Raw genomic sequence first — 20,186 nt, 5'->3', positions numbered from 1 at the left:
AAACATTAGTGCTTTCAACAACAACAAAAATACTTCAATCTCTATGGGACGGTTGTTGCTAACGTGCGCTGATGTGACTAGAACGACATTGTATACAACAGCCAACTTTCTGGGACATAGACATGTCTTATATGGGCAGAAAGCTTACATTTCTGTTAATCTAACTGCAGTGTCCAATTAACAGTAGCTATTACAGTGAAAGAAATACCATGCTATTGTTTGAGGAGAGTGCACAACACAACTTTTATCGACAACTGGTTTGATACATTCAGCTCTGAATGTCAGCTCTCAGGTCCTGAGCTACAGGCAGTTAAATTTGGGTATGTCATTTTAGGCGAAAATTGGGGGGAAAAGGGGATGATCCTCGATGGATTTTTTTATTTTATTTGTATGTTTAGATCACATAATATAATTTAAAACTATGCATTAAGGTGTATGTAATAGAATAAACGTGCCAAAAACGAATGCAGATATTAAGAAATGCATTTCTATAGCTTCCAACATTTATATATTTTCTTAACAATTGAGGAGTACCAAGGTGGCTGCGTGGTGGCTTCAATACAGCGCCCCTTGTCAGTCATCCAGAGTTTATACACATCATTGGATATGACTCAGAATCTTTTTCTTGACACAGCATTAGAAGAAAATGTTGTATGGCTTTACTCTGGTGTGCTCCTGTCACTGGCCTAGTTGCAACCTGAAATTTAATTAGCAAAAAAATACGATTTTTTAACCTTTGAATGTCTTATGCGATTTGCATGTCGTGACAATATCGTTTCATTTGGAAATCGTCGTTGAATAAACTATAGGCTATGGTCAATATCCACGACGTTAATTGAGCTTTCAATAATAGGTAGCCTACTTGTAGCTACAGGCTGTTGCACCGCACCGAAGGACCCAATCACAATTCTAAACGTGCTGTTCCTCTCAATTAGCATAGTCTAGCTGCAGAAACATCTTGCATTTTTTTTGACGTCGGGCTTGGCTGTTTCCAGTCAGCTGTTACTTGTAGCTGCACCAAAGCAAAGCCTGCACATTCAGAGGCAAGTTTATCATAGCCTATACTACAGCAGTAGAATTGAGAGCAGGCTACTAGTCCGTATCGGGTCCCATATTTGCAACTGGTGATACTTATTGCCATGAATAATTTAATTCGTTTTATTAGCACAGTTGGAATGATTTGGACGAATTTTATCCGTGTCATTTAAGATACAGTAAGACTAATCTCCCTGAAACTCCTGCGCATCTTCAGATTCCGCTTAATTTGCCAGATACAACCGTGACAAGACACAGCCATGGATACCACTGTGAATTCAGAAGTAAATTCAGAGAAGTCTCACCTCGTTAGCGAGAAGAATGGCAAAATGTATTCAATGAAAAGGTAATGCAATTTTTTCCCATGTTTGAGCAGTGATTATTTTATATCAAACTAAATAATCCTCAGTAGATGTTATGATATTTTATAGGTTTTAGGTTTATTGTAGATGACATGCTGACAGGTTGTGCATTCTATCAGATTTCTTCAGAGGGAGTATTTCATTTTAATTTATAAATACAATTATACAGACATAATTGTGTAGAACTCTCTCTATATATTTTTTAAAATGCAGACATAAGGGTTTATTAAATTGAAAACATGTATAGGTTAAGGTGCAGGGCAGTTGGTGTAAACTATTTATCTTATCCTGCTAGTGTAGCGTTTTGTAATTGTTGTAGATCTATCTTATATGTAGGCTACCAAAATCAAACTGATAGAATGAGTACATAGAATGAAACAATCGGTATTGCAACGAAAATGTATATTACCATGAAGTAACATGCTGGGCAAAGCTCATGCAAATAGATGACATTCACATAGCCTACAATTTCCAAGGATACAGCATAATTGAACTGTATATATCTATAGTAGCCTAACGTTGCTTTATTCACGCCGAGTCTTTTCTTATGTTGTCCGTGCGTGGAATGTTTTATGGGAATGAACAAATGCATTTCCATGCTTGGCTTCGTTTTGGACAGTAGGCCAATTGACGGATGGCCCGAGGGGAAGTTCATTGAGCACTGGCAAAACTCATCTTTCATTACGAGATCTGATGGGGGAATGGCGAAACACCCCTGAATAGCTATAGACTATTTTATTGGCTATATTATTCGAATGAAAAAACGCATAGGCATTACAATGTGCTGCCAAAAGAGAACAGAAAAATGATTTAAGAATGTCAAGTTTTTAAAATAAATATTAATTGTAATACTACTTATCTAATCGTCTTTTTAATATTTATTTAATAGGGGGAAAAGTCAGGTTTAGTTAGTTATATTCAACATTTAGGCCTAAATTGAAAATAACAAAGCACCATACATTATTAGCTATTATAATGAGTCACATTTGTTTAATTTCAACTACCAGTCTATTCTTTGAGTATCGTGCTTGATAATCGATTCCCTAAATCAAGGCAAATTAATTGTAAATGCGAAAACACAAATGAGTGAAGGGTATTCGATTTCAGCATGGACAGGGAAGAAGAACATTTTGACAAATGCTCGTGTTTTGTGGCACTCAAGTTCATTATTTTACGTGAAATTAAAGAATGCACCCCTGTCACAGCAAGTCATATAGAATCCTTGATGTTTTACTGATTTTTGGAAATGTATTGGTGAATGTATTACAATACAATGAATAATAACATTAGGCGTAGGTTATGGAAGTTCATGTAGATCATCACAAGGGTCATTAGGCCTATACTGGATTGGGCGAGACCTGACTATGTCCAATTAGATGTGTTAAGCACTAGCCAAAATAGATATCTTAATCATATCATAAATATCTTAAATGCCCCGATATTAATATATTATCCTTGTGTGAATGCTGTGTAGCCTACTTAGTTAAATTGCAGTAAAGAATGGCAATATTCCTGCGCTTAATTAACCCAGTAGCTGCACCCACCATGTTCCCACCTACAGCATTTAATTTCCAATAATGTAATTTGATATTTTGTAACGACTATTATCAGTTTTGGAAAATATAATAAAAAATTGCCAATAATAGCCTTATAGGCCTAGGTCGCAGATTTGATATAGCCTAATAACGATTTCAATGTCTGCAATTACTTCAAAATACGTGTAATGATCCCGAGACCGAAACTATTTGGAAATACGACATTTTAATAACATAAATTTTAATTGTTTTAATGGTCAAAGTTATTGATTTCGACCCTCCATATGCACCAGCACATGCGCCATTCTGCTCGCTCTTACTAAACTAGTGTCAAAAACTGTGCAGATGATTAGGCTAATTGGGTCCTATTAGGAAAACTACCAGTGAGCGCAGTGTGCATTCAACAATGACAAGAGGACTTTGAAACAATCTTTCTGAGCTTTGATTCAATTTGCAAGACAGGAGTACAAATTAAAGTTAGGTTGTTTGACAGCGCAATGCATGCCATGTCTGATGTAATGGGTATGAGATAGACTGATGATTCAGGAACCAACAACCCCTGGCAAGTATTGCAGCATGAAATGGAGAATGTTTATGGCATGTTTGTTTGAGTGTGTAGACCCTATCATCTCATTCTAGTTATTTGGTGCAGACATTATGTGGGGGTGGGATGGGTTTGTTGCAGTGTCACCATGACTTCATGCCAGATCAGCAAAGCAGGATGGTCGGGCTACAGTCACAGAGCCACCCATGCATTGGAAATCATCGCTGCAAGCTGTGCATGTAGTCTACTCTTGAAACCAAGATGGATGGAACTGGAGTCAATAGTCTGTTTTTAAATGGACGAATTAACACGATATTCGAATAAATCGAATTAGGAGAGAACAATTTTAGCCTATAAAATGTTGGATGCAACAGCAGATCCTTGTTGCAGTGAAGGCTATACTGTCTGGGATTCAGACTCGGGTTTGTAGGCAGGCTGAACCAGGCAGTCCATTGTGTGTGAGAAATGGTAGATCAAAACTATTTTTGATTAATCACACTTGAAAAGGGGCCTCGCTAGTCTAACAGTGATGCTAATGGCCTTATGATGATAGACCTATTTCGAACATCCCTCTCAATAGAAGGCACTAAGGTTACATGAAGCCCATATAGAAGGCTGGGTAGGTTACTTTTTAAATGTATTCCGTTACTAGTTACCTGTCTAAAATTGTAATCACTAACGTAATTTTTGAATTAACTAAACTCAGTAATGTAATCTGATTACTTTCAGTTACTTTTGGATTACTTCACCGTAAAACAAAAGAAAATGATTATTACTAATTTAACAACATTTATTGCACGACACATCACAAAACATTATGACAAAAATGTATATAAGCCCTGTATACTGTATCTGCCTCTAACATGCGTCCTTCATCCTGATCTTGTCCAATTACACCTATAAGATCTGATCACAGTCAGACCTTTGGCTCCCAAGTGGCGCAGCCAGTCTAAGGCACTGCATCTGTGCGAGAGGCGTCACTACAGACCCTGGTTCGACTCCAGGCTGTATCACAACCAGCTGTGAATAGGAGTCCCATAGGGCGGTGCACAATTGGCCCAGTGTCGACCGGGGTAGGGTTTGGCCTGGGTAGACTGTCATTGTAAATAAGAATTTGTTTTTAACTGACTTGCCTAGTTAAATAAAGGTTCAATCATATATATATATATATGTCACATATGAGTTTGCATCCCAATATTCATAATCATAATATACATCATAATATACATTATGAAACGTATAACATTCCACCCATGAGGCCTGAAGAGGGCGATTTGGTCACTTGACTGCAAGAAATGGGGTACTCCTATTGTGACCACCACTGTGAACAACATGGCACCATCTGATATATTACACAATTTAATAGATCACATTTATTGATTTAATAAAAAATGTATATTCCCTAACCTGACATGTGATGTGCCAAAGCATCTAGTGTCATTGATCTAGTGGCAACAGCTCTCCAGAAGGAACAAAGCAAACATCATTTTGTTAATTCTCCAGCTGATTAAACGTTTGCTAACTAATAATTTAAAGAAGTAAAAACTGTTTATGTCTTATAGTCTGTTGTAAATGTATTTTGTTAATTGTGCTCACATAAGCATTTAGTAGGGTGTCCACCCACTCTGCCCAGACTAGTGAAAACCCTCCTTTGGTGATGACATTTCAAATAAAAAGCTTGAAGTACGTTGACATTTCAGAGAGAGATACTCTTGTTTTTGTGAAAATTCTTCGAAAAAGAACAGGAACTTCGCATTAATATGAAAACCGTATACTAAAATACTACATGTAATTTGTCACAATCGATATATATATATCTAATCTCCATAACGTTTTATGTCCTGATTTGAGAAGAAAGATGACGAATTTTAAACCTGTCCGGAGCTTTAATTCTCTCACAGTTTCCAGCCTAGATTACGCGATGCTATTTTCCTGATTTATGACAAAACATTTTTGTCTGGCCTCCATGGATTTAGTCGCTCTAATTTTGACCAACCTACTAAAGGTAAAAACTCAATCCAATTCATATTGAACGGATTATGATAGAGGCATGAGGTTTGGACCATTGGTTGTTCTTAGAGGATTACACAAGGAACATATTATTAACCCATTGGTAAAAAAAAAAAAAAAATGCGTTTTTGATTAGACATCCTAATAGCTCTTTTTATGCTGCCTAACAATCATATTTGGCTGAATAAATTATAATGAAAGTCAATATAAATATATTTTCCTTGCTCATAGCCAATTGCCAACTCTGTAATAATGTAATGTTTTTGAAGAATGCTCATACATTTCACATCATTTCATGCACTGCTGAGTATCTCCTCGGGCAGGCCCTTTAGTCTGCTTGTCTTGAGCACAGAAACCTGGAGATACATTTGCTCACGTTATTCTACACCAAATACATAATATGTTTATCTTTACTTTAGTTTAAAAAAACTATTGCATGATGATTTAAAGTAGCAAGAACATTTATTGAATTGAGTCAGGGAACGTTTATGTAGAACTCTATACAGTGTGAAAGTTGCCATTTTAAGAGGAAGAAGAGATACCAATGTTGTTCAAGACACTGCTTCATAACCCTTGAGGAGTACATTGAACCCACTTGCATTAACATTAATTCTAAATCTTTGTTCTAGAATGGTTCCAGATTGGACAAGATGTAAATATTGGTTGTGTATAAGACCATCCATGTGTTAAACAGTAATGAGCCAGTGATGTTGACTTGTCAAATCTTTATGTTCTTTGTAGGACAAAGAGGTTTTGTCAGTGTAGCCTACAGTATGGTGTAATGCCAAGAATGACATGATACTGCACTGAATCAGAAGATATCCTGTAAATGGACCAGTTCACATGCCTGGGAAAATGGACAGGTCTCATAGGATTTATCCTGATTTGAAGATGGCAACAAGCTAGATTACATAAAGCGTTTTATTTATGACCTGGGCATGGACACACCAACTGATTGAATTTGGAAAGGTTTAACCTGACATAGATCCCTTCTTTGAGAACTGCTGTATAGAACTCCCCAAAACATATTCATTCAAGACAAGCCCTCCATTTGTTAAATTGAATGGAGTCGATCCTGAGGTTAACCAATCATGTTTGCTCTGCAGTGTTAGGCTATGTGTTGATGTAAAGTGTGTGTGTGTGTGTGTTCACAGCGAGGGTTTATGTTATGTTTGTGTATGTTCTCTAGGTGTCTCTCTCTGTGTCTCTCTCTCTCTGTGTGTGTGTGTGTGTGTGTGTGTGTGTGTGTGTGTGTGTGTGTGTGTGTGTGTGTGTGTGTGTGTGTGTGACAGACGGACATTTTGAATAGCCTCTGCGTGGGGTTAGGATGGGAGGGGGTGTATTTGCTCTCATCTCCCCATGGTGTGATTAAACAGAAGCAGTTTTCCACTTGGCCGACTCCTTTCAGCCTTCGTGTCCCTGGGCTCTGGACTGATGGAGTCGCGGCCCAAAGCTGGGTTATCTCCTAGAAGCCAAAATTGCGTTTTTTTCCACCTCATTAGTCTCATCATCCTGCTTATCCTCATTGCACATGGAGAGAGAGGGGGGGGGGGACGGCCTACCCTGCATTTGTTATACTGGTTTAATTTTAATCTGATCTTACTGTGACGTGGGAGTGTGCTATTTATGTAATTCTCAGGTGATACAAACAAACACAGTTGTTTGTAATCTACTTCATAAAAAACGTTATTTTAGTGAATTTATTCATACTATTTCATCCTTCAACAAGATACAGTCCCGACACAAATATAGGGTTGCTACCCAAGTCGGCTGGTCGTTCGTTCTATCTGTTCTGACAGAGACAGGACCCATTAGTTCAGTCTTTTTGTTCTGTATCTATGGACGCGACCCAATCGTTCGTTCTAAATGTTCCATTGCCATACTGGCTGGCAACGTTCTTATCCCTTTCTTGTAGCTAGCCAACTACGGCTAACTTACAGTCGTCAAAAAGTGCAGCCAAAATAATAGCAAAGTAGCTGCATTTGTTTAAGCTGTTTTCTAGTGACATTTATTTGGATACATCCATAACAATAAGCTAATGAGGTTCGATTTCACCTGGCATAGAAAATGTGCTCACTCATCAGGACACTTGTTCAGAGGAGCTAGCCAACAACACAGCTAACACAGTCACTTCAAACTGAAGCTGGAAAGACTGCAAACTAGCTGCACTTCGTTGCGTTTGACCTTTTTTCACTTGGCATTTCTTTATATATATATATATATCCATAAAAATGATGCCAACTGATTCATGATTTCAACTGGCTGAGAAATATACAGAGTTGAGATTGTTGTATGCCCCATATATATATATATAGCATTATGTTGGTGACAAGAATTGTATATAGCAATTTAAATTGAAAAATTCTTAAGTGTTTAGTCAAGTGTAGTTTTTTTGTACCAGTTCATAAACCATGTGCCATGGAATTGGTACATCAAAAATCTCTTTCATTTATTTTGCACCCTGTATGGCACAGCTGTCAACATTTTTGTCCTCAGATAAACTGGTATATTTTTCTATTTATGCCAGTTCCTTTCAGCCAATTTGTATCTTTAATATATGGCAGGCAAACAAGTTCCTTACCTTCTCCCTTTTCCCCTTGCCTCTATTTTTTGGTAGTGCTGCAATCAGTTGGTTGTAAATTTGGATTGTACAGATATTCCCATATATTTTCCATGACTGCATATGTGACATAACTCCTGTGTTTCAATTCATAATATCATTAATAAATATAATAAAAATGTTTAAAAAAATTCCATAAAGAATGTTTTTTAATTAATCAGTATATTTGAATTTAACCATAACATTTGTTGTAATATTTGTTCTATCTTTTCTGGAGAATAAAACTGAAATTGTAACCAGCTTTGCAAGGCTTGTTTAAGAAAGGGCAATACTTAAAACAAAATTTCATTTTCAATTAGTCGGTTGGAATCTGTATAAAGGCGATTTTTGAACATTTATGTAACTAGGCAAGTCAGTTAAGAAAAAAGTTCTTATTTACAATGACGGCCTAGGAACAGTGGGTTAACTGCTTTGTTCAGGGACAGAACGATAGATTTTTACCTTGTCAACTCAGGGAGTCGATCTAGCATCCTTTCGGTCACTGGCCCAACGCTCTAACCACTAGGTTACCTACTGGAGAACCAGTTTGGGTTTAAGTATAATTTATGAGTGAAGCTTTTAGTGAGAGGTTTAAAGCTTTAATATTTAATACTTTTAGCCCCTGAAACTTATATTCATTATATAAATAGGCATGTTTAATTTCGTCTGGTTTAGCATTCCAAATAAAATGAAATATTTTTTGCTCATATGATTTAAAAACGAGTCATCTGGAGTAGGCAGTGCCATTAGTAAGTAAGTAAACTGTGATAGGACCAAAGATAGACAAGTATTTCCCTCTCCATGGTTGCAGAATCACATCTATTTTTGCTAACTTTCTATTGAAATTAATTGTGGTAAGTTCATTTATAATTTTTGAGATGTGAATACCAAGTATGTCTACTTCCCCATCCGCCCATTTTATTGGCAAACTACAATGTACTGTAAACACTGTATTTTTTTAATGATCCAATACAGAATATGGTACACATGTCATAATTAGGTTTTAATCCAGAGAGGCTAGAAAAGTGATCAAGATATTCAATGAGACTGTGCAGGGTTCCAGATTGCGGATTTAAGGAAAAACTGGAGTCATCGGCATACAATGACACTTCTATTTTTGTCCCCTGGATTTCTAACACCTTGATGTTCTTGTTCGATCTAATTTTAATAGCTAGCATTTCAATGGCCATAATAAATAGATATGGAGACAACGGACAGCCTTGTTTTACTCACCTTAAAAGCTCAATCGTTTCTGAGAAGTAACCACTGTTTACTATTTTACTGTACAAAGATCATATTTTGCTGTACATAACTTTAACCCATTGTATAAGAGATTCACCAAAATTTAAAGTAATCCAGGCATTTATAAATAAATTCTAGTCGTACTTTATCAAATGCCTTTTCAAAATCTGCTATGAAGACCAGTCCTGGTATCTTCGATGTTTCATAATGTTAAATTGTATCAAGTAATTGTCGTATATTATCTCCAATATTTCATCCATGTAAAAAAAACGGTCTGATCAGGATGAACAATATCTGGTAAAACCTTTTTTTATTCTATGTGCTATGCATTTCGTCACGATTTTCACATCACAACATTGAAGTGTTAGAGGCCTCCAGTTTTTTAAATGGACTGGATCTTTATACTTGTCACCTGGGTCCTGATTTAGTTGTAATGAAATCAGACCTTCCTGTTGAGTACCTGAGTCTACCAGTTGTATAATAGTAATTAAAACATGCTAATAATGGATCTTTGAGTACATAAAAAAAGGTATGCTATACCTCTACTGATATACCATTAAGCCCTGGTGTTTTTGCAGACTGAAAATATTTTATTGCCTCAAAGTTCCTCTTCTGTAAGTTGGCCTTCACACAGGTCTTTCTATAAATGTGTTAATTTTACATTATTATTATTATTAGGAAAGAAATCCTTACAGTTAACATCATTATGTGGAAATGGAGGAGACTGAAAAGAAAACACATGCTCAAAATATTTTGCTTCCTCTTTCAAAATATAATTTGGTGAATCATGGGTAACTCCATAATTTGTAACGAATTTCTGTAAATAATCTTTGGTAGAATTTCTATGTTGAAGATTCAAGAAACATTTTGTGCATTTTTCACAATTTTCCATTCAATTCGTTTTATTTTTGTGATATATTACACTTGATTGTTCTTGAATAAGTACGTCCATTTCTTTTTTGTTTTCCTCTAATCTATTTTGTGCCTCTATAGTAGAGGTCGACCGATTTAATCAGAATGGCCGTTTAATTAGGGCCGATTTCAAGTTTAAATTACAATCGGAAATCGGTATTTTTGGACAGCGATTTTGCAGATTATTTTTTAAATACATTTTTTTTATTTTTTTTTACACCTTTTATGTAATCTTTATTTAACTAGGCAAGTCAGTTAAGAACACATTCTTATTTTCAATGACGGCCTAGGAACGGTGGGTTAACTGCCTCGTTCATGGGCAGAACGACAGATTTTTACCTTGTCAGCTCGGGGGATTCAATCTTACAGTTAACTAGTCCAACGCTCTAACCACCTGAATACATTGCACTCCACGAAGAGCCTGCCTGTTACGCGAATGCAGTAGAAGCCAAGGTAAGTTGCTAGCTAGCATTAAACTGATCTTATAAAAAACAATCAATCAATCATATTCACTAGTTAACTACACATGGTTGATGATATTACTAGTTTATCTAGCGTGTCCTACGTTGCATATAATCGATGCGGTGCGTATCGTTGCTCCAATGTGTACCTAACCATAAACATCAATGCCTTTCTTAAAATCAATATCCAGAAGTATATATTTTTAAACCTGCATATTTAGCTAAAATAAATCCAGGTTAGCAGGCAATATTAACCAGGTGAAATTGTGTCACTTCTCTTGCGTTCATTGCACGCAGAGTCAGTGTATATGCAACAGTTTGGGCCGCCTAATTTGCCAGAATTTTACGTAATTATGACATAACATTGAAGGTTGTGCAATGTAACAGGAATATTTAGACTTATGGATGCCACCCGTTAGATAAAATATGGAACGGTTCCGTATTTCACTGAAAGAATAAACGTCTTGTTTTCGAGATGATAGTTTCCGGATTTGACCATATTAATGACCTAAGGCTCGTATTTCTGTGTGTTATTATGTTATAACTAAGTCTATGATTTGATAGAGCAGTCTGACTGAGTGGTGGTAGGCAGCAGCAGGCTCGTAAGCATTCATTCAAACAGCACTTTCCTGCGTTTTGTCAGAAGCTCTTCACTGTGCTTCAAGCCTATCAACTCCCGAGATTAGGTTGGTGTAACCGATGTGAAATGGCTAGCTAGTTATCGGGGTGGACGCTAATAGCGTTTCAAATGTCACTCGCTCTGAGACTTGGAGTAGTTATTCCCCTTGCTCTGCATGGGTAACGCTGCTTCGAGGGTGGCTGTTGTCATTGTGTTCCTGGTTCGAGCCCAGGTAGGAGCCAGGAGAGGGACGGAAGCTATACTGTTACACTGGCAATAACAAAGTGCCTAATAAGAACATCCAATAGTCAAAGGTATATGAAATACAAATCGTATATAGAGAGAAATAGTCCTATAATTCCTATAATAACTACAACTTAAAACTTCTTACCTGGGAATATTGAAGACTCATGTTAAAAGGAACCACCAGCTTTCATATGTTCTCATGTTCTGAGCAAGGAACCTAAACGTTAGCTTTCTTACATGGCACATATTGCACTTTTACTTTTTTTTTCAACACTTTGTTTTTGCATTATTTAAACCAAATTGAACATGTTTCATTATTTATTTGAGGCTAATTTATTTTATTGATGTATTATATTAAGTTAAAATAAGTGTTCATTCAGTATAGTTGTAATTGTCATTATTACAAATCAATGTAAAAAAAAAAAAAAACGGTCGATTAATCGGTATCGGCTTTTTCGGGTCCTCTAATAATCGGTATCGGCGTTGAAAAATCATAATCGGTCGACCTCTACTCTATAGTACAGTTTCCATTACCATCTACCTGCGCTGTTACTTCCTCTATTTCCTTTATTAGACTAATCTCTTTTGACCTAAACTGCTTTAGTTTTAATGATGAGTATTGTATTGAATGTCCTCTAAAAGTACATTTGAAAGTGTCCCATACAATAAGGGGATCTTCTGTACCAATGTTGTACAAAAAAAGTCAATTAGGATTTATTTAGTCTTAGTTAAGAACAAATTATCATCCAATAGGCTTTGATTAAATTTCCTATATCCCCATCCATGTGTAAATTCTGTAAGAGTTATATGGAGGCCAATTAGATGGTGGTCCGATCGCATTCGGTCTCCTATTAATACTTTTTAAAACTTTTGATGCCAGCAAGAACGAGACTAGGAAGTAATCAAGACGGCTAGCTTGATTAAGCCTCCTCCAAGAATATCTCACTAGGTCAGGGTTTTTCAACCTCCATATATCCACTAGTTCTAATGTATTCATAATCTTTGATCTTTTTCAGTTCCTTTCCAGAATCCAAAGAAGACTATCCCAACTTCCCGTTTGAAAACGGAGATGCGACTGGTGCCACCAAGCTGAAGAAGCAGCCTGTTGGCACCCATTGCCATGGTAACAAAGCAGTGAGTGAGGAGAACCATGACAAGCTTCTGGCTAAGAAGAAGCTGTACGTCGCCTCCATTGTGTGCCTCATCTTCATGATTGGAGAGGTCATAGGTAAGGCTGGAAGATATTATTAATCAGTCTAAAATGCTATTTCATACCTAGGGCCAGGAGCTTTTCCTGACCATGTGACGTGGCCACCAACTATAAATTGTAAAAATGTATATACAAATATTGAAAGCATTTAATGAGAACTTAAAGGTGTGCAACATGAAAATATTGTCTCATTTACATTGTGCAATTTATTGACAGCCCATAACTAACCCTGGAGATAGGAAATCCAAAGCCAAACCATTTTGCCACAGTCACCAGCCAGTTCATTTACAAACACACAAAAGAGGCACCAGCATCAAGCCACTCCTTGAAATGAACTCACGTTTGAATTCAGACATGGTCGCTAGCATTTCTTAATGAAATAAATCTAAAATGAGGCTAAATCAGGAAGTTCAGCCGCCCTTTAAGTGAAATTCGATTTAGCTGTCATTGGAATCAAAATATAATAGTTTAGTTGTTCAAACACACAGTCTGTGTTTTCCATTCATGAGACCTATTCATTATCAATAGCATCTAAAACATGGATCTGATGTGTGCCTTCCTCTGAGACATCTCCATTGTGTCAATGTGTCTATAGGTGGCTACCTGGCCCACAGTTTGGCTATCATGACAGATGCAGCTCACCTCCTGACTGACTTTGGCAGCATGATGGTCAGTCTCTTCTCCCTGTGGATCTCCTCCAGACCGCCCACCAAAACCATGACCTTTGGATGGCACCGCTCAGGTTAGGCCCATGACATATCACCTTAAAACATCTGTGAATGTACTTTCTCTTTTACCATTTAACCTCCAGATTGCATGGCGAATGTTGTAATAGCTGAATGATAATAGCCAGGGTCACAAGGCTCTAAAATGACCTTTCCAGGGGTCATTGGATGTGTGATACTGATCGTCACTGTCTCCAACCCCCACAGAGATCCTAGGAGCCCTGGTGTCAGTGATGTCCATCTGGATAGTGACTGGGGTTCTGGTGTACCTGGCCATCGAGAGGATAGTCAGGAACGACTATGAGATCAACAGTCAAGCGATGCTCATCACCTCCGGCTGTGCCGTCATAGTAAACATCATGTGAGGGGTTCATTATCACGGCTTAATCTGGAAAAACTACACAAAGTGATGCAAATAACAGCTTGAGTCAGACATATTGCATTCAACTATGCTGTCTTTCCCCCCCAGAGCATATGAGTTTAATAAAAACTATGAGGAACTTTAGACTATTGACATGTAGCATTCTCTATTCCCTCTGTCCTGTAGCATGGCGTACATCCTCCACCACTCTACCACCTTCCACGCCCAAGGCTCAGGCTACCAGCAGATAGACGACAACGGGCAGAGCCCTGTGGGTCACAGCCACTCCCATGTGGGTCACGGCCACTCCCATGCCCTTCTGGGTCATGGCCATGGCAACACCAGTGTGAGAGCAGCCTTCATTCACGTGTTGGGAGACCTCCTACAGAGTGTTGGGGTCCTAGTGGCTGCCATTGTCATCTTCTTCAGGGTCAGTAACAAATACTAGTGTTTACATACATCTTACAGTACGGCATATTGTTATACTGTATTTATTTACAGTGCAACAAGTGTATCCCTTATATATTTATATTTACAGTCTCAATAGGAAGGGGTTTAACGCGTCTCATCACCCTGCTGGGTAAGACAGAACTGGCTGGGTATATATTGCTCTTCCGTTTAAAAACCCTCCCTGTGATCTGACTGGCCTAATGTGTTATGACATCAGTAGAGCAGCACCCCATCACCACCTGAAACCACCCCTCTGCTCACCTCATACTCACTCCTGTGGACCTTCTGTTGCAGCCTGAATACAAAGTAGCAGATCCCATTTGTACCTTCCTCTTCTCCGTGTTTGTCCTGGGGACCACGATCACCATCCTCAGGGATGTCTTCAGGATTCTCATGGAAGGTAAACTCAACTCAACAGCCTTTTCTGTTTCTCTTGCTCTGAACTGAATCAAGGTGAATTCAAACAATAAAATGTTTATCCAGACATTTTCCTCAGTTTGTAAAATAATTTGTTTAAGGAGAAATACATCAGCAGAACATGGCCATGAGTTCCATGAAGTGAATTAACTATTGATGCAATATTCATCTGTCCTCAAATCTTTTACAGGGGCTCCTAAGGGAATAGAGTTTGACTCCGTGAAGGAGGTGTTGCTGTCTCTGAAGATGGTGAAGTCTATGCACAACCTGCGCGTGTGGGCCCTGACCGCAGGACAGACTCTGGTCTCTGTCCACGTAGCCATCGGTCAGAAACCACCTTTACTCAGTCTGGCACATCCATTTAGATTGTATGTGCACAATCTAGCATGTTCATTCACACACATTGCCAATTGTGGCCAACAGAAAAAAAGATCATACATAACTTCACAGTTAGACATTACGATATGGGGCGGCAAATAGCCTAGTGGTTAGAGTGTTGGGCCAGTAACTGAAAGGTTGCTGGATCGAATCTCTGAGCTGGCAAGGTAAAAATCTGTTGTTCTGCCCCTGAACAAGGCATTTAACCCACTGTTCCTAGGCTGTCATTGTAAATAAGAATTTGTTCTTAACTGACTTGCCTAGTTAAATAAAGGTTAAATAAAAATAAAATAGATGATTGTTGACATCTGTTATGGTCATTGTTGTTTTCCAGAGAAGAATGCTGATCCCCAGAGTGTCCTTAAGGAGGCTACAGAGATCCTCCAAACCAAGTTTGGTTTCTATAGCACCACCATCCAGGTGGAGTTCTACTCTGACGACATGGCCTACTGCACACACTGCCAGGACCCAATGGGCTAAGACACACAGTCACCGTGGGGACGGGAGAGTTTGAAAGGGAGTGGGCTGGGTTTGGCTTCTCTAAAGCGTTGCCAGTCACTATAAAGAACATACAGTACCCATACACAAGCATCATTGAGGATGTAAGCTAGGAATGGAAACACTGTGCAAAACACTGTGGAAAAGCCTCACCATGAAACCAAGAAACATTTTTGATCCATCATCAGCTTTGCAGGACTCAAACAAATGTACGACTGTACTGTGTGTATATTCACCATATCATGCCAAAGATTCCCATATAAATACTGTTCATTCAGGAGATATTGATACTTCAAAAAATAGTTTCCATGCCCAGAGAGAGCTGCCAATTTTCATAAATTTATCACAAGAAACTGCATTTCAGGGAGACAGACGGACATGAAAATATAATGGTACATGTATCAGCACATGTTTTTAGTACTGTATGCAACCACTTCACCAGTTTGTGCTGCTGTACTGCATTGCTAGACAGCCGTTTGGCTTTAGCCCTCCCTCACTGGCACTGTGCATTAGGGCAGCAGCACCGTGTAATAGCTTGTCTCGGAGTTCTTTGGCGTAATACATTGATATTGACGTGAGAACCTTAAAACCAATTCTGTCTTACCCAGCCTTTATATGTGCTTCAGCGAGGGTGTCTGCCAAATGGAAGCATTGTGTTGTTCACAACTGAAAAGAGTTCGGGTACAAATAATGGATTATGTCAGTGTGAGAAAGCATCCTACAAGCACACTCATCTCACTCAGAAGAGGAAGCCTCAAGACAGGCCAATTTACAAAAGGAGTTGGTCGATTAGTTTTAGCATTGTGGGCTGTATTAATCTATGCCCCAGGATATGCCCTAAGCGGAGCTGGCAAATAGACTGGCTAATACACAGACAGTGCTCTGTCCCTAATTTGAAACTCACTGAAGATAGGCTACAGTGGAATGTGTTGTTAAATTACGCTTCGAGTCATAGCCCCAGGCCGGATGTTTTCTTACACTGTTTTGGGATGGCAGAAGAGAGAGAGAGGTCAGATAAATGAACCCCATCTCTATACTCTCACCTATCCACTCTCCAAAAGCACAGCCATACACCCTCCTCACACACTCCCACGCTGTCATAGTCCTACATGCCGTGGAGCTTTGCACAGGGTTTCTGTTTGTCGTACCAGTAGTTTGTTAGTTCCATCCAGTGCCTCCACACTGCCTTCAAAAAACTTTCCTAAATTCTAGGGAGCCTCAGTTGGTCAGCTTTCTATTCCATAACTGTCCCCTAACACCACACGCATGCTCACACACCTGTCAGCTTCATCAAAAGAAATGCACCAACAAATAAGTAGTGGTATATCTCCGCAGAAAATGTGATAAGTGTATTGTACAAAAAAGTCCAACGTGTGAGATGCTGACACAATGAAATATAAAAGGCATTCGCCATGCTTGTCGTACTTTGATGCCTGCAGTGAAGTCTCAATGTTGTAACCTGCACAGAAAATTAGCAGAAATTGACACATTCTTTATCAAACACTTGCATGAGTGTTGTTTATCATTCAGATGACGTAATAAGGATATCTTCATATGCTGCCAATACAAATATTTGAGACGGATTCTACTTCTTAATGTCACCAAAATCCTCATTAAACAAATCTATATTTTGATCACTTTTGATAACTTTGGAAAGTATATATTAAATGTAAATATATTGTCATTTGTAAACCATACGGAAATTGAACAAAGAAAGATCCCACTGTAAGGACTTAAAATAACAGGAATGTTACAACCAATGTATTACAGGCAAGAGTCTACTCAAATTATTGTTCACCAGCTAAGTGTAATGTTTCAGAGTGCTGTCTTGTACTGTATGAAAATTGTAAATATGCCAAATATCAGTATTTCCTGTAGATTGTGTAAACGTGTAAATACATTTGATTTATTGTATAAAATAAGTCTAAAGTGTGTAAATGTTTGTTTGATATTTAATTTCTATGTATGGTATGTTTTTTTGTAAAACTGAAATAAAAGTATGCAGATAACTGGTGGATTATTTAATTATCTTCAGAGGTCTAAACTTGTACAATATTTCAAGGCTTTGCTTTGAAATCTCGCTTTAACAATAATACTAAATTCTCAGTGATTCCAGATAATGCAGAGACAATGCCATGGGCTGTTAATCTCCAGTCCCAATCAGAGACAACTAATTACATCCGCACTAGTGTACAAGGCAGCAGCAGGAAATATGGCACAACAGATTATCACAAAGCTTTGTCATTCTAGGGCACATCCATTTGACTGCAAAAATGATCAGCAACCACAAAAAACGGACAAAGCCAAGTAATGTTGGTGCAAAGTATTCGGAAAGTATTCAGACACCTTCACATTTTGTTGCGTTACAGCCTTATTCTAAAATGGATTCAATAGTTTCTCCCCCCTCATATACACACAAAGTGTAAAAAATACAAAACTGATCACATTTACATAAGTATTCAGACCCTTTACTCGGTACTTTGATGAAGCCCCTTTGGCAGCGATTACAGCCTCGAGTCTTCTTGGGTATGACGCTACAAGCTTGGCAATCCTGTATTTGGGGAGTTTCTCCCATTCTTCTCTGCAGATCCCCTCAAACGCTGTCAGGTTGGATGGGGAGCGTCGCTGCAAAGCTATTTTCAGGTCTCTCCAGAGATGGTTGATCGGGTTCAAGTCCGGGCTCTGGCTGGGCCACTCAAGGACATTCAGAGTCTTGAATGGTGCCAGGTAGGGATGGTGCCAGGTTTCCTCCAGACGTGACGCTTGGCATTCAGGCCAAAGAGATCAATCTTGGTTTCATCAGACCAGAGAATCTTGTTTCTCAAGGTCTGAGAGTCCTTTAGGTGCCTTTTGGCAAACTCCAAGCGGGCTGTCATGTGCCTTTGACTGAGGAGTGGCTTCCGTCTGGCCACTCTACCAAAAACAGCCTGATTGGTGGAGTGCTGCAGAGATGGTTGTCCTTCTGGAAGGTTCTCCCATTTCCAGAGGAACTCTGGAGCTCTGTCAGTGACCATTGGGTTCTTGGTCACCTCCCTGACCAAATCCCTTCTCCTCGATTGCTCAGTTTGGCCGGGCGGCCAGCACTAGGAAGAATCTTGGTGGTTCCAAAATTCTTCCATTTAAGGATGGAGGAGGCCACTGTGTTCTTGGGGACCTTCAATGCTGCAGAAATGTTTTGGTAACCTTCCCCAGCTCTGTGCCTCAACACAATCCTGTCTCGGAGCTCTACGGACAATTCCTTCGACCTCATGGCTTGGTTTTTGCTCTGACATGCACTGTCAAATGTGAGACCTTAGAGGTGTGTGCCTTTTCATGGTCAATCAAGTTGTAGAAACATCTCAAGGATGATCAATGGAAACAGGATGCACCGGGGCTCAATTTCGAGTCTCATAGCAAAAGGGTCTGAATACTTATTTAAATAAGGTATGTTTTTATTTTTTAATACATTTGCAAAAATTTCAAAAGAGTAGTTTTAGCTTTGTCATTAAGGAGTATTGTGTGTAGATTGATGAGTAAAAAATGTTTTCAATCGTTTTTAGAATAAGGCTGTAACAACAAAATGTGGAAAAAGTCAAGGGGTCTGGATACCTTCCGAATGTGCTGTATATAAAGCAGGTAGACAGGCATCCAGTTACTGTTCACTTGAATGTTAAAATGAGCAAAATGAGGAACCTAAGAGACTTTGAGCGTGGTATGATCGTTGGTGCCAGATCCAGTATCTTAAAAACGTCCACCTTCCTGGGCTTCACACACAACAGTGTCTAGGGTTTACTGAGAATGGTGCGACAAACAAAAAAACATCCTATCAGTGGCAGTTCAGTTGGGAGCGAACACGGAGAATGGCAAGAATCATGCAAGCTAACAGGCGGGCCGGGCCACAAACAAACAAATAACGACGCAGTACAACAGTGGTGTGCAGAATGGCATTTCAGAGTGCACAACTCGTCGATCCTTGTCACATTAGCGCTATTGCAGCAGATGACCACACGGAATTACACTCCGATCAGATAAAAACAAGAAGAAGTGGCTCCAGTGGGCATGTGATCACCAACACTGGACAATTGAGGTCCGACAAATCCCAGGATTTGGCGTAAGCAGCATGAGTCCATGGAACCATCCTGCCTGGTACAGGCTGGTGGCGGTGGTATAATGTTGTGGGGAATGTTTTTTCTGGCACACGTTAGGTCCCTTGATACCAATCGAGCAACAAACTTCTCTCACCTTGTAGAATCCATGCCCCTGAGAATTCAGGATGTTTTGGAGGCAAAGGGGAGGTTGAGCCGGTACTAGATGGATGTACCTAATAAATTGACCGGTACTAGGTTGGTGCACCTAATAAACTGACCGGTGAGTGTATCTAAGAATAACCATACAAAATGTGGTGAATGCAGATGATTCTGAAGCTGAAAAAATGAGTTGGCGTGTGGGAAGTATCTTTCAGGAAATGGCAATTAAAGACAGAATTTAGACCACCAAACGCCAATTTATACCCAATCACCATCTCTCCAAAGTAAGTTACTAAATATAGTCCAGTCTGTAGCTTTATGAAATGGGTTTTTCAATTGTAATTCATGTAGTGACT

General features: G+C 38.8%; 1 protein-coding gene across 2 annotated transcripts; it reads left to right on the top strand.

Annotated features, from left to right (window-relative positions):
- Positions 1-626: 626 nt before the first annotated feature.
- On the top strand, positions 627-17,613 carry LOC129825147 (proton-coupled zinc antiporter SLC30A2-like). Of its 2 annotated transcripts, XM_055884995.1 has the most exons (8): positions 633-1,381; positions 12,582-12,793; positions 13,371-13,517; positions 13,708-13,861; positions 14,048-14,291; positions 14,606-14,711; positions 14,919-15,053; positions 15,441-17,613. In XM_055884995.1, exons 1-8 carry the CDS (start codon positions 1,296-1,298, stop codon positions 15,584-15,586), a joined length of 1,230 nt encoding a protein of 409 aa, XP_055740970.1. In that variant the 5' UTR covers positions 633-1,295; the 3' UTR covers positions 15,587-17,613. The 2 variants fall into 2 exon arrangements, with proteins under 2 accessions (XP_055740969.1, XP_055740970.1); XM_055884994.1 differs by lacking the exon at positions 15,441-17,613 and having other exon boundaries at positions 627-1,381; positions 14,919-15,386.
- The last annotated feature ends 2,573 nt before the right edge of the window (positions 17,614-20,186 follow it).

This window comes from Salvelinus fontinalis, chromosome 27 (assembly GCF_029448725.1).
Source record: "Salvelinus fontinalis isolate EN_2023a chromosome 27, ASM2944872v1, whole genome shotgun sequence".
In the NCBI taxonomy this organism is placed as follows: domain Eukaryota; kingdom Metazoa; phylum Chordata; class Actinopteri; order Salmoniformes; family Salmonidae; genus Salvelinus; species Salvelinus fontinalis.
The sequence above is the reverse complement of the archived record's forward strand: the minus strand, read 5'-3'. Positions and strand labels throughout refer to the sequence as shown.

What these genes read in the sequence shown, in the direction of transcription:
- LOC129825147 (XM_055884994.1), top strand. Translation starts at nt 1,296, where the DNA reads ATGGATACCACTGTGAATTCAGAAGTAAATTCAGAGAAGTCTCACCTC. An exon ending in AAAATGTATTCAATGAAAAG is followed by an intron (nt 1,382 to 12,581) that starts GTAATGCAATTT and finishes GATCTTTTTCAG; the next exon opens with TTCCTTTCCAGAATCCAAAG. An exon ending in CTTCAGGATTCTCATGGAAG is followed by an intron (nt 14,712 to 14,918) that starts GTAAACTCAACT and finishes AATCTTTTACAG; the next exon opens with GGGCTCCTAAGGGAATAGAG.